The sequence below is a fragment of the Macaca fascicularis genome, chromosome 1, assembly GCF_037993035.2.
Source record: "Macaca fascicularis isolate 582-1 chromosome 1, T2T-MFA8v1.1".
Lineage (NCBI taxonomy): Eukaryota > Metazoa > Chordata > Mammalia > Primates > Cercopithecidae > Macaca > Macaca fascicularis.
The window spans coordinates 150,139,781-150,156,047 of NC_088375.1; the positions used below are offsets into that span (position 1 = coordinate 150,139,781).

At 39.9% G+C, this 16,267-nt stretch overlaps 2 protein-coding genes across 6 annotated transcripts in view; one reads left to right on the plus strand and one right to left on the minus strand.

The window, feature by feature from the left end:
* The window catches only part of SPATA1 (spermatogenesis associated 1), a 59,995-nt gene extending 51,831 nt beyond the window's left edge, over nucleotides 1-8,164 (minus strand). For all 5 annotated transcript variants that reach the window (XR_012418244.1, XM_074002970.1, XM_005542881.5 and 2 more), the window contains exon 1: nucleotides 8,016-8,164. The gene's annotated coding sequence lies outside the window, so the exon portion shown is untranslated. The remainder of the gene's footprint in view (nucleotides 1-8,015) is intronic.
* Nucleotides 8,165-8,228: 64 nt separating this feature from the next.
* GNG5 (G protein subunit gamma 5) lies at nucleotides 8,229-16,238 on the plus strand. Its single transcript, XM_045368178.2, has 3 exons — nucleotides 8,229-8,422; nucleotides 12,504-12,648; nucleotides 16,015-16,238. Exons 1-2 carry the CDS (start codon nucleotides 8,342-8,344, stop codon nucleotides 12,627-12,629), a joined length of 207 nt encoding a protein of 68 aa, XP_045224113.1. The 5' UTR covers nucleotides 8,229-8,341; the 3' UTR covers nucleotides 12,630-12,648; nucleotides 16,015-16,238.
* Nucleotides 16,239-16,267: the final 29 nt, after the last annotated feature.

Sequence of the window (16,267 nt, forward strand, 5' to 3'; positions counted from 1 at the left end):
TCCGTAATTTTAAAATCTGAAATCTGGAATGCTCAAAAATCTGAAACTTTTTGAATGCTGACATGATGCTCCAAAGAAATGCTCATTGGAGCATTTTGGATTTTGGATTAGGATTGTTTAACCGATATAATGCAAATACCCCAAAATTTGAAAAAATCTGAAATCTGAAACATTTCTGACACCAAACGTTTTGGATAAGGGATACTCAACCTATAGTATCCCTTCTAAAGTAATGGCAAAGAAGCCATGTTTGGGATTTTAAGAACTCCCTTTATCATTTCTGATGCGACCAATGCTAGAGACCAAATCCTGGGCTGACCAGAAACAAACAAAATGTTCTGATGTAAAAAGATGAGCCCTTGGGAATTAGACCTGGGAAAAGAGCTCAAGATTCAAGCGTTAGTAGACATTACTAACAAGAATATAGAAAAGAGAGCCGGGTGCCGTGGCTCATGCCTATAATCCCAGCACTTTGGGAGGCCGAGAGGGGCGGATTGCCTGAGGTCAGGAGTTTGAGACCAGTCTGGCCAACATGGTGAAACCCCGTCTCTACTAAAAATACAAAAAAAAAAAAAAAAAAAAAAAAAAAATTAGCTGGGTGTGGTGGCATGCGCCTGTAATCCCACCTACTCCAGAGGCTGAGGCAGGGGAATTGCTTGAACCAGGGGAGGTTGCAGTGAGCCAAGATCGTGCTATTGCACTCTAACCTGGGGGACAGAGTGACTCCATCTCAAAAAAAAAAAAAAAAAGAATACAGAAAAGTCATGAGGCAGTATCATAGCATCATAGCCATGAGGCAAGCCTATGTTACGGGAAAGCTATACTTATCTATAAAGAGATAAAAAAAGATAAAGCATAGAAAAAATGACTAAGTTAACTGGTAGTGAGAAGCAAACTGAGGAAGTAACATAGCTGATTCATGTTTATAACTAAGCACTAGAGAGGAATCAAGAAGTCTTAGGGCTGAAGTATCTAGCCTTGGATCTACTTCCAGTTTGGCTTATTAGCGTGACAGTTTCTGTTTTGGGATTTACAAGGGATATGTGCCTCCACTGCTGCTCTACGTTGATCTTTACCATAATCTCCTCATTGCTTGTGCTAACTTGAGTAAGCCTTTGCTATTGAAACTACGAGAGGCTAATTAAAACTTTAGGCATGCTTGACTGGCGCAGTGGCTCACGCCTGTAATCCCAGTACTTTGGGAGGCCGAGGCAGGCAGATCACCTGTGGTCGGGAGTTCGAGACCAGCCTGACCAACATGGAGAAACCCCATCTCTACTAAAAATACAAAATTAGCTGAGCGTGGTGGCGCATGTCTGTAATCTCAGCTACTCCAGAAACTGAGGCAGGAGAATCACTTGAACCCGGGAGGCAGAGGTTGCGTGAGCCGAGATTGCACCATTGCACTCTAGCCTGGGCAACAAGAGCGAAACTCTGTAACAAAAAAACAAAACAAAAAAAACTTTAGGCATGCTTAGAATTTGTAGTTGATCCTAACCAAATCATATACTAAATCCTAACATATAATATGTAGGATTTTCACATTTTTTACCTGTTACTAATTAGCTAATGAACAAAACGATGCCAACAATTCAAATGAGACTGATATCTCAATAACCAAAAATAAAGTGACTATTAAGTTCCTGTCTAATCTTTCATTTACAGCATAATTTTGCTTTACAACTCTACTGCCAGGAATGGAAAATCAATTTTATCTTGCATGCTAATTCCCATCAACTGGTACTGACTATCTAGAAGTGAATTACTAAGTAGGATCCCAAGGCTACATCTCAGTAGGAAATAGTACAGAATCGAATTACCACAGTCAACTATAGGTTTGAGAAGGAGTAACTCTTGGTGGATGTATAACCTATCTGCCATCTCTGATCTAGTCCCTCCTTTCAAAATATCTACCCATCATGTTTTCTCTGCACTTTTCCAAAATGATTTTCAGTGTCAGTAGCAGAGCTGAAAATCAAGCTTAAGGACTTCTGATACTTATTCAGTTTCTAGAAATAAGGATTCTAGTAATTTTTATTTCCTGTTTGATTTGATAATACAGCATACAAAGATTGCTCGATGTACTTTAGAAAATCCTAAATGCTGATATGGGCTATGTTTAAATATATCAATAAAGTAGAATCTCACACAAGGTAATCAGATTGATTGGGAGCCAGAAAAGCAGATTTCTGGTCCCTTATAACCTATAAAACCATTCACTGGTCCAAGTGTCAGTTGCTTAGTGGTAAGTGACTTGAACTCTTCAAAATCCTTTGCAGCTCTAAAATGTTTTGATTACTTGATTGCTCAGGGAATGCAACAAGTGAAAGGGAAACTTACATTCTGGAATAAAAAAATCAGAATACAGTTAACTTTATGACAGATGATGGGAGTATTTTTTCACATAATTCCTGATTCTTAAATCACCAAGGCATGAAGTCTATCTGATCAGGATAGATTCAGGTTATGTGTATGTCCTGGGAGTTCTGCTTTATTTGGTTCCTGGTTAAGCTGTAAATAAAATTCTAATCAATTTAAAGGGTAACCTGTCTTAGGTAAATAGATTAAAATGCCTGAAATGAGGCCGGGTGCGGTCGCTCACGCCTATAATCCCAGCACTTTGGGAGGCTGACGCGGGTGGATCACCTGAGGTCAGGAGTTTGAGACCAGCCTGACCCACATGGTGAACTCTGTCTCTGGTAAAAACACAAAATTAGTCGGGCATAGTGGCGCATGCCTGTAATCCCAGCTACTGGGGAGGCTGAGGTAGGAAACTTGCTTGAACCCAGGAGGCAGAGGTTGCGGTGAGCTGAGATCACGCCATTGCACTCTAGCCTGGGCAACAACAGCAAAACTCCATCTCAAAAAAAGAAAAAAGAGAAAAAGCCTGAAATGCCTGAGGGCACTCCAGAATCCACAAGCATTTATAGTAGTTAGACTTGTGGAACCAATTGAGGAATGAGGTTTGTTTTCTAGACAGGTCCTAATGTAGACAAAATGGCATACTTGTCTTGATTTGAAACCTTCTCAGGATATATAAAGACATTTTAGAGTGGGGCAGGGTCTCCCAGAGAGTAACAGAATGATATAGGGTTAGAATCTATGTTGGAAAAGGAATTACAGAGTTAGGTTTCTTTTACTTTGTAATTTTTGTGGGCATGTAGTAGGTGTATATATTTATGGGTACATGAAATATTTTGATACAGGCATACAACGTGTGAAAATCACATCAGGGTAAATAGGGTATCCATGACCTCAAGCATTTATCCTTTCTTTGTGTTACAAAAAATCAAATTATACTCTTATTTTAAAATGTTTAATTATTGTTGACTATAATCACCCTTTTGTGCTATCAAATACTAGATTTTATTAACTTTATCTAACTTAATATTTCTGTACCCATTAACCATCCCCAGTTCCCACCCTACTACTCTTCCCAGCCTCTGGTAACCATCATTCTACTATCTCCATGAGTTCAATTGTTTTATTTTTTACTGCCAAATAAGTGAGAACATGTGAAGTTTGTGTTCCTGCACCTGGTTTTTTCACTTAACATAATGACCTCCAGTTCTATCCATGTGGTTGCAAATGAGATAATTTCATTCTTTTTTATGGCAGAATGGTACTCCATTGTTTATTTGTACCACATTTTGTTTACTCATTCATCTGTTGATAGACGCTTAGGCTGCTTTTAAATCTTGGCTATTGTGAATAGTGCTGCAGTAAACAAGGGAGTGCAGATACCTCGATATACTGGTTTCTTTTCTTTTGGGTCTATAGCTAGCGGTGGGATTCCTGGGACATACTGAAGCTCTATTTTTAGTTTTTTTGAGAAACCTTCAAGTTGGTCTCCATAGTGGTGGTACTAATTTACATTCTCACCAACAGTGTACAAGGGTTCCCTTTTCTCCACATCCTCACCAGCATTCGTTATTGTCTATCTTTTGCTTAAAAGCCACTTTGAGGAGAGATGATATCTCATCGTAGTTTTGATTTGCATTTCTCCTGATGATCAGTGATGTTGGAACACCTTTTCATATACCTGTTTGCCATTTGTAAGTCTTCTTTTGAAAAAGTGTTTATTCAGCATTTTTGCCCATTTTTAAAGTGGATTATTAGATTTTTTTTCCTATATAGTTGAGCTCCTTATATATTCTCGTTATAAATCCTTTACCAGATGAATAGTTTGCAAATATTTCTTCCCATTCTGTGACTTATCTCTTCACTTTGCTGATTGTTTCCTTTGTAGTGCAGAAGGTTTTCATTTTTATTTTTTATTTTTTTGAGACAGGGCTTCTCTGTTGCCCATGCTGGAATGCAGCGGCATGATCACAGCTCACTGCAGCCTTGACCTCTGTGGGTCACCAAGTAGCTGGGATCACAGGTACATGCCACCATGCCCAGCTACTTTTTGTATTTTTGTAAAGATGGGGTTTTGGCTTTGCCATGTTGCCCAGGCTGTTATCAAACTCCTGGGTTCAAGCAATCCACCTGTTTCAGCCTCTCAAAGTGCTGGGATTACAAGCGTAAGCCACCATGCCTGGTCCTGTGCAGGTTTTTAACTTGATGTAATCCCATTTGTTCATTTTTGCTTTGGTTGCCTGTGCTTGTAGGGCATTATTAAAAAAATCTTTACCCAATCCAATGTACTGGAAAGTTTCTCCAATGTTTTCTTTTCCCTTTTTGAGAGCTGGAGTCTCACTCTGTTGCCCAGGCTGGAGTGCAATGGCATGATCTCAGCTTACTGCAATCTCTGCCTCCCTGATTCAAGTGATTCTCTTGCCTCAGCTTCCCAAGTAGCTGCGACTACAGGTGTGTGCCACTATGCCCAGCTAATTTTTGTATTCTTACTAGAGACAAGGTTTCACTACATGTTGGTCAGGCTGGCCTGAAACTCCTGACCTCAGGTGATCCACCCGCCTCGGCCTCCCAAAGTGCTGGGATTACAGGTGTGAGCCACCATGCCCCACCCCCAATGTTTTCTTATAGTAGTTTCATAGTTTGAGGTCTTAGATTTAAGTCTTTAACCCATTTTGATTTGATTTTGGTATATGAGGAGAGAGATCCAGTTTCATTCTTCTAATATGGATATTCAGTTTTCCCAGCACCATTTATTGAAGGGACTGTCCTTTCTCCAATGTATATTCTTGGCACCTTTGTAAAAAACGAGTTCACTGCAGGTGAATGAATTTGTTTCTGGGTTCTCTAGTCTGTTCTACTGGTCTGTGTGTCTGTTTTTATGCCAGTTACCATGCTGTTTTGGTTACTATAGCTCTGTTGCATAATTTGAGGTCAGGTAACATGATTCCTCCATTTTTATTTTTTGCTCAGGGTAACTTTGGTGACTCTGGGTCTTTTATGGTTCTGTGTAAGTTTTAGGATTTTTAAAAATACTTCTGCGAAGAATGTCATGGGTATTTTGATAGAGATTGCATTGAATCTGCAGATTGCTTTGGGTATTAGAGACATTTTAACTATACTGAATCTTCCAATACATGAACACGGAGTATTTATGGTTTTCATTGTAGAGATCTTTAACTTCCTTGGTTAATTCCTAAGTATTTTATCTGCAGCTACTGTATATATTTTCTTCTCCAAACTTCAATTTCCTTAGCCATTATAAAAACAGTATAAGCTCATTCTTTGAGAAAGAAGTCAGAATTGTGAAATCCCCCTTTGAAGAGATTCAGTTTTTAGTTAAACTACAAAGTAAGGCATGTGAATCTTATTTATTCAAATTCTGAATTTAGACCTAGTGAACTAAAGAACTTAGGGTATTAATTGAATAAGGTGAAGATCTCAGGTAAATTTAAATTGACAGTGCTCTGCTGACAAAACATAAAGTGACAGATTACTTGGTTGTCTTTTCTTGCCATATATTGCTACAAGAATCCTCTTGGTGACAAATTGTTTTTACAACAGGCCAGTCTTCAACCAACTGAAGGGTGAGCATCTATGTCTGTACAGTTGGAAACATGTTTGAAATGTTTTAGATCATTGTGGAAGGTCAAAGGACATTTCCTAAACAAAAATTTAAGAGATACAGATAGTTCTTAAACTATATTTACTGGTAATCACTTCAGATGCAACGGAACTTAAAGTTATCTCAACGGTTTCTTTTTCTTTTTTTTTTTTTTTTTTTTTGAGATGGAGTCTCGCTCTGTCCCCAGGCTGGAGTGCAGTGGCGCCATCTCAGCTCACTGCAACCTCTGCCTCCCAGGTTCAAGTGATTCTCCTGCATCAAGCCTCCTGGGTAGCTGGGACTACAGGCGTGTGTCACCACGCCCGGCTAATTTTAGTAGTTTTTAGTAGAGACTTGGTTTCACCACGTTGGCCAGGATGGTCTCAATCTCCACCTCGTGATCCGCCTGCCTTGGCCTGCTAAAGTGCTGGGATTACAGGCGTGAGCCACCGCACCCAGCCTCAATGGTTTTTTTTTCTTTTGTATCCTAAATAGAATCTTTAAACACACGCTACAAACAATAATATCTAGTGTTTGAGACAGCAGTCCAGTCTGCGGTTTCCCAATGCAGCAGTTAATAAAAAAGCAGTAATTTTTTTATTTTCTGAAACTGTTTCGGCCTAAAATACTGTTTATTCCTCAACAGTCTCCCTCACAGAAGTAATTATTGGACCATATATTCCCTAAAATCTCTTCCAGCATTAACATTCCGCGGTTCTAAGAGTTCAGTGATATATTTTACAACTACTGTACAATAGATCATTCTTTAATAAAGATACTTGTGTTTAATCTTACAAACCTGTAAAGTGTGAATGACGTTTTAGCATTACACAATCAACAAAGCACCAAAGGTAAAATAATTATAATCCCTTTTGGGAAAAGACAATATTTATTGATAGCTTTCATATTCTTTTTATATATAATGTCATTTCATTCTGAAAAACAACTCTACGAAGCTTTATAATTTATTTTGAAATAAGGAAATAAAGCCTCAGTAATTTAAGTAGCTTGCCCAAGAATACCATAAGTAGCAGAGCCAGAATTCAAACCCTGGTTTTAACCCCAATCATTAATTACATCCGTACGAATTAAGTAAGATGCTAAACTTACGATGTACATTTTTGCGAACTGATATAAACTGTTGAGCAAGTAATTTAGATTTTGTTGACCAGAACAATTACACATGCTTCTCTAATAAAAAATTTGAAATCTATTAATGATGAAATTATTCACATTAATGGAAAACATCAGCGCATTCGGAGACTGACTACCCCAAAAGAAATAGGAAACATCTGCCCTTAGTGCTGTGACATCACACACACATTTCCATGGATGAAAGAAAGACGTACTGACTGGCTGGCTGAGCCTATTTTGTTTGGTTAGATTCTACCCTCTCTCCTAAAAACTCCTTTGGGACTCAATTTCAAGCAAGAGGTAATAAACTACAACGGAAATACTAAAAAACAAACTTTCCGGAAACACCAAAACACGTTTTATTTTAAAAAGTACAATAAGTGTTAATTCTCCAGAGTAAATGGGTAACAGAGTAGACAGGTGTAATCTTCAGCCAGCACCCTGGCTTCTTCACAATCTCCTTCAGAAAAACCGATTCAAGAGCTAAGAAGCCAGTCAAGTCAAACCTCGAGAAGGTCCTTTCTCCAGCGAATCAGCGCCCCTGTTCCCCGCCCGCCCGGCTCCGCTGGGTAGGCGACAGCGACCTCCGCGCCTTCCCTCCGCCTCGTGTCTGCCGGACTGGGGGTTGGGGGTGGAACTGAGAATGCCTGTTGGCCAAACTAGGATCACAGAGAGACACGCCTGTACGGGGCGGGGGTGTGCGGGTGACTCACGCCGGGTGCACAGTAGCTCCTACGCTTCGGCGGGCATCTCCCCTCACTTCCCTCAACCCCTCCCACAAACTCTGGGAGGAAAACTGAGACCTCCTGGTCACCCGCCGCCGGACCTTTTAGAAACTCCCACAGCTCTGACTTCCCTCACTGGCCCTCTTCAGACCCCCTCTTAGGTCTTAGCGGCTAACGATGAGCTGTCTCCTTACCTCTCCCTAATCGGTCCCTCTGCAGAGGAAAGGGGAACTTAAGAGTCCAGTCGCGCTCGCTTCCCGAGCAGACGCGCCCACCGACTGCTCCGCCCCTTCTCCTCCCCCTCCACCAGGCTCGCGCTCCTGGCCTGTTGAGTAGCCGGAACAGAGGGTGGGAAAGGCGCGCATGCGCATCGAGGGTGGAGCCGCAGAGCACAAAACCGGAAACTTAGAGACAAAGTTCGGAGCCCCGCCCCCGCCGCGCGCTGCTTAGTTGTCTGGCCCCTCCGACCCACGGCCCACGACCCACCGACCCACGAATCGGCCTGGCTGTCGAGTGCACCATGTCTGGCTCCTCCAGCGTTGCCGCTATGAAGAAAGTGGTTCAACAGCTCCGGCTGGAGGCCGGGCTCAACCGCGTCAAAGTGAGCGAGGGCGGGCGGCCGAGGCGGGAGGAAGGCGGCGGCGGCTGCGGCAGCAGCGGCGGGTGGGATCCGGCGGCCCAGCTGGCGGGGGCGGGCGGGACACGCGCCGGCCCTCGCTTCCCCTGGAGAAGACGCGCGCTCGGCGGCGGCGATCGGGGAGCGGCCAGCTTTAGAGAAGGCGCCGCGTGGGTCTAGGCTGTGTTTTGGGGGGACGATTAGTTCGCCCTTCCGCCCCAGGACTTTCCGAGGAGGGCTGGCCCCTGGGCTGAACCGTGGCCCACATTCCGGTCCTCCTCCCTCTCTACCTCCCTTGGCCGCCTTCTCGGCTGGTCTCGCCAACAGCTGCGCCTCCGCGCGCCGTCCGCACCCTTCCTTTCCCACTTCGCCAGCCTCCTGTTTCTCATCGGACAGGGTATTTTCCGACTTTTGATTCAGAGCAGACTTTTCTCCCCCCATTTTATCTTTCCCAAACCTACTTCCTTTAGTATGAAATTCTTACCTTCAACTTCTCTTGTCCATTGAACACATACTTTTAAGCGAATTATTGCATAACTTAAACTATGGATTAAAGAAGCATTTTTCGACACGATCCTGGAGTGTGAAGTTCCGGTTAGTGCCCCGTACAACCTCGAACAAAGCGTGCATTTCATACCTATGGCACAGTTTGCTTGTATTTGACCTTGGGGGTATCGACTGGTCCGCATGCCCGAGAAAATAATTATTGTGGGTAATTATTGGTCTTATTTTGGCGTCTGGTTAGTATTGGCCTTGTCTTGGGGTACTTTGGGAGAAAAAGCGTTTTGTCTGTGTTGATAGAACAACTTGACATTCAAGTGCTATTCTAAGTATTTCCTGATTTTTACAGTCCTGAATGGATTGGCTTCTTTCTGGTACAATAGGTCAGGCTACATGTGAAACACTTCTGCAGTTAAAAAAAAGAAACAAGAATGTAAATCATGTGCCCTGTTAAAAGCAGCCAGTTCCTAAGATGATTTGATTTTATACTCACCAGGCTAGTCTTTATGACTTCCTGAAATGTTTTGTGGAGTGAGAGAGGTAGGGTCTCTAAGCTTTCTTAACTGGAAATGTCAGAGACCTAGCTTACTCAGTCGTGGTCACCTCAAAAGGGAAGGGAAATTCTCATTCGTCTTGTTGTAGGATCCCCCTGAGAGAGGGTCTCCCATTTAGCTTTGTTAACTAGAAATGTGAGGGACCTAGCTTACTCAGTTGTGGTCAACTCAGAAGGGAAGAGAAATTCTCATTCGTCTTGGTGTGGGATCCCCCTCACTTAGAGTCCTTGAAGTGCTGTAGACCTCACTGAAGTTTGGAATCTATTTCTCTACTCTCCCAATTCTTACCTCATCACAGTGGTTTCTAGTGAGTCTTGGCTGGATTTGGCTCTGAAATTCGAAATCATTTATTAACCATTATATATCATTCAGGTATGCCTTTATCACAGATAGGATGGACCAAGAAAGAAAAAATGGGGCGGGATAGTGAAAGCAATAAATTGTACATACTTAGTCTCCAAAGAAAATGACATGAGGTCTTCAGACTAAAATACTCCAAGAACTTTACTTTGGAAACCCTAGCTGCTGCTCCCCTGATCCCCCAAAACCGATCCTACCTAAATCTTCAGTAGCCTTCTGGTTCTGGTCGGGATCATTAAAGGCACCAGAAATGATTTGGTTTTGGAGTTACTGCCTGATGTTAAGGCTGTAGCAAGAAGGGGAGCATCCCCTTTGGGACTTTTTAATGAGCTTTTCTTTAGACATGTTGCTAAATGTGGTTTAACATTGGGTATCTGTTTTATCAATGACTGGGCTACGTGATTTTTTGTGAGATTTTTAAACTAGTACAATCTTTTAACCTTTATGTTTGAGTACAGTTGATAGAACTTATCGTAAGTGCTTGACAAAGTGTCATAGGTAGGTCAGGACATTTTTGAGAGTGAAAAGGGGCACTAATAATTAGGCCAGGATTACAGGGTTTCAACCTCCTGGATGGTGATTGTTACAGTGCCTTGGGGGCTAGCAGCTTGTTCCAGTTTTAGAGTCTTTGTCTCAGCTTTCCTCCCTGTTTGGAATGCTGTTTCTCACTGATGGTTATTTGGTTGGATCTCTTGTCATTGAGATCTCAGCTTCAATGTCACCTCAGACACCTTCCCTTAGGTGGGCACCCAGTCACCATCTAACCGATTACTCATTTTACTACAGAGCACCTTGTCTGTCATTTTCTCTTAACTGTCAGCTCCTTAACAACGGGGCTCTCTCTGGCTGTTATGTATTCTCAGTGCCTGTAAGTATATGCAGCACATAGTGGTGCTTGGAACTTGTGAAAGGGAGTTACATTGGACCCCACCTACACTTTAAATAGAAAATTAACAGGTACTCTTTATGCTTCCTGCTGGTTAATAGGAATGAAAACACTAAACATTGTTACAATATTTGGTGAAAAAGGACACCACTGTTCCCCTACTTTAGCTACACTTCTTTTGGAAGGGAGGGGATGAGGGGGTTTAGTCATTTGTAAAAATACTTTTACATAGGAGCTATTAAACCTGTGGAACTCATTACCCTGGACTGTTGTATAAGCCAGACACACAAATAGATTCGATAAGCGTTTAGATTCATCTTAGGATGATGAATTATTTTATCAGGTTGGAGGTACAGCTGTAATCTGCAGGGGTTCTTGGTATAGAGAGCATTTGTGATGCTATTAATTCCCTAAGGTCACATATCCAGCTGGATGGACTGGACACCTGCTCCCAGCCTCCTTGCGGTAAAGACTGAGAATAAAATAAATGAGTATTTCTCCCACTTCTTAAATCTCAGTTCAAGACCTCAGATATTAGATGCATTTCGGGCATGTTTTATTCATGTTCCACGTCTGAACGGTTCAGTTCATTGTTTTGGTATTTGTGTACCATCAACTATTTTAATGTTATTAAACTAGACAGTGACAGATTTCTGCCCAGTGTCATGTGACTGAAAGGCTGATAGCAAACATCAATTTAACAGTTTTTCTGAGCAGCCTGCCTTTAAGAAACTATTGACTTAAATATGATTTAAGTGTTAATATACATATACAGAGCCACCCAAACAGGACTTAAGGAACTTCTATGGCTTTATGGTTATTTTGTTTATATCCTACATCACCTTAGCAGAATATATAGAAATAGTAGATGTCTAAGTGAAAGAATGCATGCCTCTTTTAATTTGTTTTGGTTTAAATGCAACAGTATAAGGGTCTGATAAATTTGAGGATCAGTATACTGAATGCATTCTTATAGTGTTTGCGTTTCTAAATTATGTGCTATCCCACATTATGTTCATTCACAGTAGCATTTTTCCAGTAATACTGCTTTCAAGACAAAATAATAGTTTGCTAGAATGTTATTGCTTTTTGTTTAACCTTTAATTTTTTTTAAGAAACAAGATGTTAAGTTCCCTCAGGTTTGCACTTGAACAGCCTATTATTAATAAGATGTGCTGTGCTTTGCAAAAATAAACATAATTCTACTGTTTGTACTCAGTCATCTGATGCTTCTAGTAACCAAACAAAAGAAAACATACTTTAAATCAGTCTTATTTACAAGCATTGGTTTTAAGTATTAAGAGCTCACTAGGCTGGGTGCGGTGGCTCACGCCTGTAATCTCGCACTTTGGGAGGCCAATGTGGGCAGATCACAAGGTCAAGAGATCGAGACCATCCTGGCCAACATGGTGAAACCCCGTCTCCACTACAAATACAAAAATTAGCTGGATGTGGTGGCAGGTGCCTGTAGTCCCAGCTACTCAGGAGGCTGAGGCAGGAGAATCGCTTGAATCCAGCAGGGGGAGGTTGCAGTGAGCCAAGATCGCACCACTGCACTCCAGCCTGGCAACAGAGTGAGACTCCATCTCAAAAAAAAAAAAAGAGCTCACTATATGACTTAAGTCTTCAATTATTATATAGTATCTTCTTTTGAAGCAAGAGAAGTACTGTTTTATTGGAAGTACAGTATTTCCAAAGATTGAGAAAACCGTCATTAAAATGTTCTCACCATCTGGCGCTTCCCTCCCCTCTTTGTTATGTATAGGTTTCCCAGGCAGCTGCAGACTTGAAACAATTCTGTCTGCAGAATGCCCAACATGACCCTCTGCTGACTGGAGTATCTTCAAGTACAAATCCCTTCAGGCCCCAGAAAGTCTGTTCCTTTTTGTAGTAAAATGAATCTTTCAAAGGTAAGTTTCCTTAAATTAAAACCAAAAACCCACATTGTAGGAATAACTAGTCTTCTCTTTCTTTGCAGCACTTAAAAGATCATCCCATGCCCTTTCCTTTGGCCCTCCATTTCCAGTATTTTTCTGTTTTGCAAGGAAAGTAAGGATTCATGAAACTTGCTGACTTAGCAGTCATGAAGGCTAATCGTTTCTATTTTACTATAAGAAGGTTAAATAGAGGATTTAATAACCATAAAGAGGGTATAGGAGAGTTACTACAAAATCCCACTGCTGTAACAAGCCATCTGTCACTTTTTAGAGCATTGGCCTAATGGCATATGCATCTTGAGAGTCCCCAAGTACTAGTTTTGTGTACCTAGCAAATATTTATAGACAGTTTTTAAAAAAACTGCATTGTTTATGGGGATAACTTAAAGTACTACCAACTGATTTGGATTAACTCTGATGTTATTGCTCTAACTAAACCCAGCTGTAGAGCAGTATAGCAAAGATTGGGAATTGGAAATACAAGAGAAAATCAGATGTAATTGAGTAAGCCAGTGTGGTAAAGGCGTTTGGACTGAGGTAGAACAGGCTTTATGTTTTGTTCTCATTTGTTGGATTAAAGATAAAACATGAAGGAAATGCAGTATATGAGTTCTTGGTGGCAAACAGACAGTGGACTGAATTTCAGAGAATTAAAAACTAAAGACCCTGCTGGCTTTATTAAAGCATGCTTCAGTACATTAATTTGTGCCTTCCAGATCAAATGCCATGTGTACAAATGTATGTTAGTCTAAGAGATGTGACAAAAAAGGTTTTGGATCATTTAAAATGTAACTGAAGGGTGCTGCATTTTATAAATTCTTAGTACTTTAGTTAGGGAATGTACTCAATATTGACCTATGAGAGGCAAACTAATAGTACTTTGTAAAAAAAGGTTTTGTATATGGCACACACCCCTTACTAACATTCTGACTCTCCAAAGTCCAGGAAGCTGCTTCCTAAAATACCTTGTTACATAGTTGTGCCCTCCTTAATTAAGCTTTGTAGACCTGGTAGTGTCCAGGAAGTCTGTATAAGTACATGTTTCCAGTAAATACAGTGATTGGTTAAGATGTTTTAAGTTTTTTGAAATACCGGGGGAAAAAAAGCCCTTTGAAAACAGGTGTCATGTGCACAAAAATGCACATGAAGAAGTAATTCACTTTCATATTTGTTTATTATAATATTCTTTGTTTCTTGTACTATTAATTCTTCATGGTAGTTTTTGGAAGTTTCATATTTTTATGGTTTATTAATGATTTCTTTTAACCTCAGTTCTTGTATTCACTTTACAGAGTGGTTTATTTTCATTTGAATAAAATACTGGGCAGCTGTTAATAGTTTTATTAGTTTGTTCATAGGAATCTACAGATAAGTGTTTAAATGAATGGCTCAAGTTTAAAAATATGGCTGGGGTAAGAACCCAGAAGGTAAAATAATGTCTATTAATCCCAGCAGTATAAGAAAACAGCTTGGTGGATATTAAGATCTGAAGCAATTTGGGCTAGGAGAAGAATAATTGGGCAACAAAGCATTGCTTCTCAAGCTTGAATATATGCAAATCAATTTGTTAAAATGCAAATTCGAATTCAGAAGGTCTGAACTGAGTCCCTACAACTTGCATTTCTTACAACTGCGCACTTACACTGATGCTGATAGTACTAGACCTACACTGAGTGGCATGAATGTAAAGAATCTACATTGGAGTTATGTGTATAAATACAGTTTTATCGCTGGAGTGCAATGGGGCAGTCTCAGCTCACTGCAACCTCTGCCTCCCGGGTTCAAGTGCTCCTGCCTCAGCTAGGATTACAGGTGCACACCACCACACCCAGCTGATTTTTGTATTTTTAGTAGAGACAGGTTTCTCCATGTTGGTCAGGCTGGTCTCAAACTCCTGACCTCAGGTGATCCGCCCGCCTCAGCCTCCCAAAATGCTGGGATTACAGGCGTGAGCCACCGTGCCCAGCCCTGTACTTCCTTTTAAGAGGAATTTTTCTTTTTTTTTTTTGAGATTCCAGCTTTTAAAATTTTTCCTTCTTTACACGCAACAAAATAGAAGAAATAATACAGGATTAAAAACTTAATCAGTAGCACATGCATGCACAAAAAATGCAGATAAGACGACAGGCTTATTGACAGTGAGGAAACACATGTAAAATTAAGGTAGTTTTTGTATGAAACATTTTATGGGTGCCATGAAAATGTTTTAACTAAAAAAATTTAAGGATCAGTATTTGCTGTTTTTCATTCTGCCTTTTTTAAATGATGAATTTCTTATTTCATTAAATATTCTTTGTAAACAAGATCTTTAATGGTTGTACTGTGATTGAATTATACTTCATTGAATATTTAAGTTTCCAAAATTTGAGGTTACAGTGAGGTGAAGATTTTGGTGAACAACTATATATATATATACTTAGTACCTCTATTAAATTTCTAGAAGTAAAATTAGTCAAGGAGTGAACATTTAACATTTTTACAATGTTGTACTTGATATCCCCTGCCAATATAATACTTTGGCCTTCCACTAGAAACATGAGAATGCATGAGAATGCTTTTTCCTTGAGCCCTAAGTCTTGTTTGTTACTATTTTAGGTGGGATTAAACATTTTTCATAGCATTCTGTTTATGCCTCTTCAACATTTTTGTTACAAAATGTCTCATTAACACTTTTGTACCTTTCCATATCAATAATCCTAAAGTTAGTATGCTCATGTTTTAATTTTTTAGTGCACTTTTTAAAATTTAATATTCTTTCATTTTAAAAATTTTTTAGTTGATACTCTTTTAACTGAAATATTTTATGGTTAGAAAACATAAGGCATAACTTATAGCTTTGTATTCCATCATATGTAGAAACCTTCGTTTATCCATGCTCTTATGGAGTTATACTTAGGTGTTTCAGTTCTTTGTGGTTAAAATACTAATACAGTCAATATCCTTGTACATGTTTCTCTATGTCTGGGTTTATCTAGGTAACTAGAAGTGTGGTTGCATCTTCTACTTCACTAGACTCTGCCAAACTGCCCTGCTAAATACTTTTGCTCATTTTTCTAAGGATGTTTGGATTTTTCTTGATTTAAGAGAGCTTTATTAACCTTTTTTTATTATATACAGAATGTATTTTGGCAGTAATCTTAGCAAGTTAATCTGTAAGTCTGTTTATAAAACAGGAATGACTTATACATCAGAGTGGTTGTGAAAATTAAGGGAAAGATTTTACTGGTTACTGCACCATAGGCACTTCCCATCCTGTTTCTCTTAGGTTATTCATGAAAAAAATTAAAAACTATATTCTTTGATACTTTACCCTAACTCACCTTTTTTTTTCTATCTTAGGTTTCCCAAACCACTCCTTATGATCCAGTGAATATTCCAGAGAGCTACATTTGAAGCCTGTACAAAAGCTTATCCCTGTAACACATGTGCCATAATATACAAACTTCTACTTTTGTCAGTCCTTAACATCTACCTCTCTGAATTTTCATGAATTTCTGTTTCACAAGGGTAATTGTTTTATATACACTGGCGGCAGCATACAATAAAACTTAGTATGAAAGTTATATTTTTGCATTATTATTGGTATTAAATA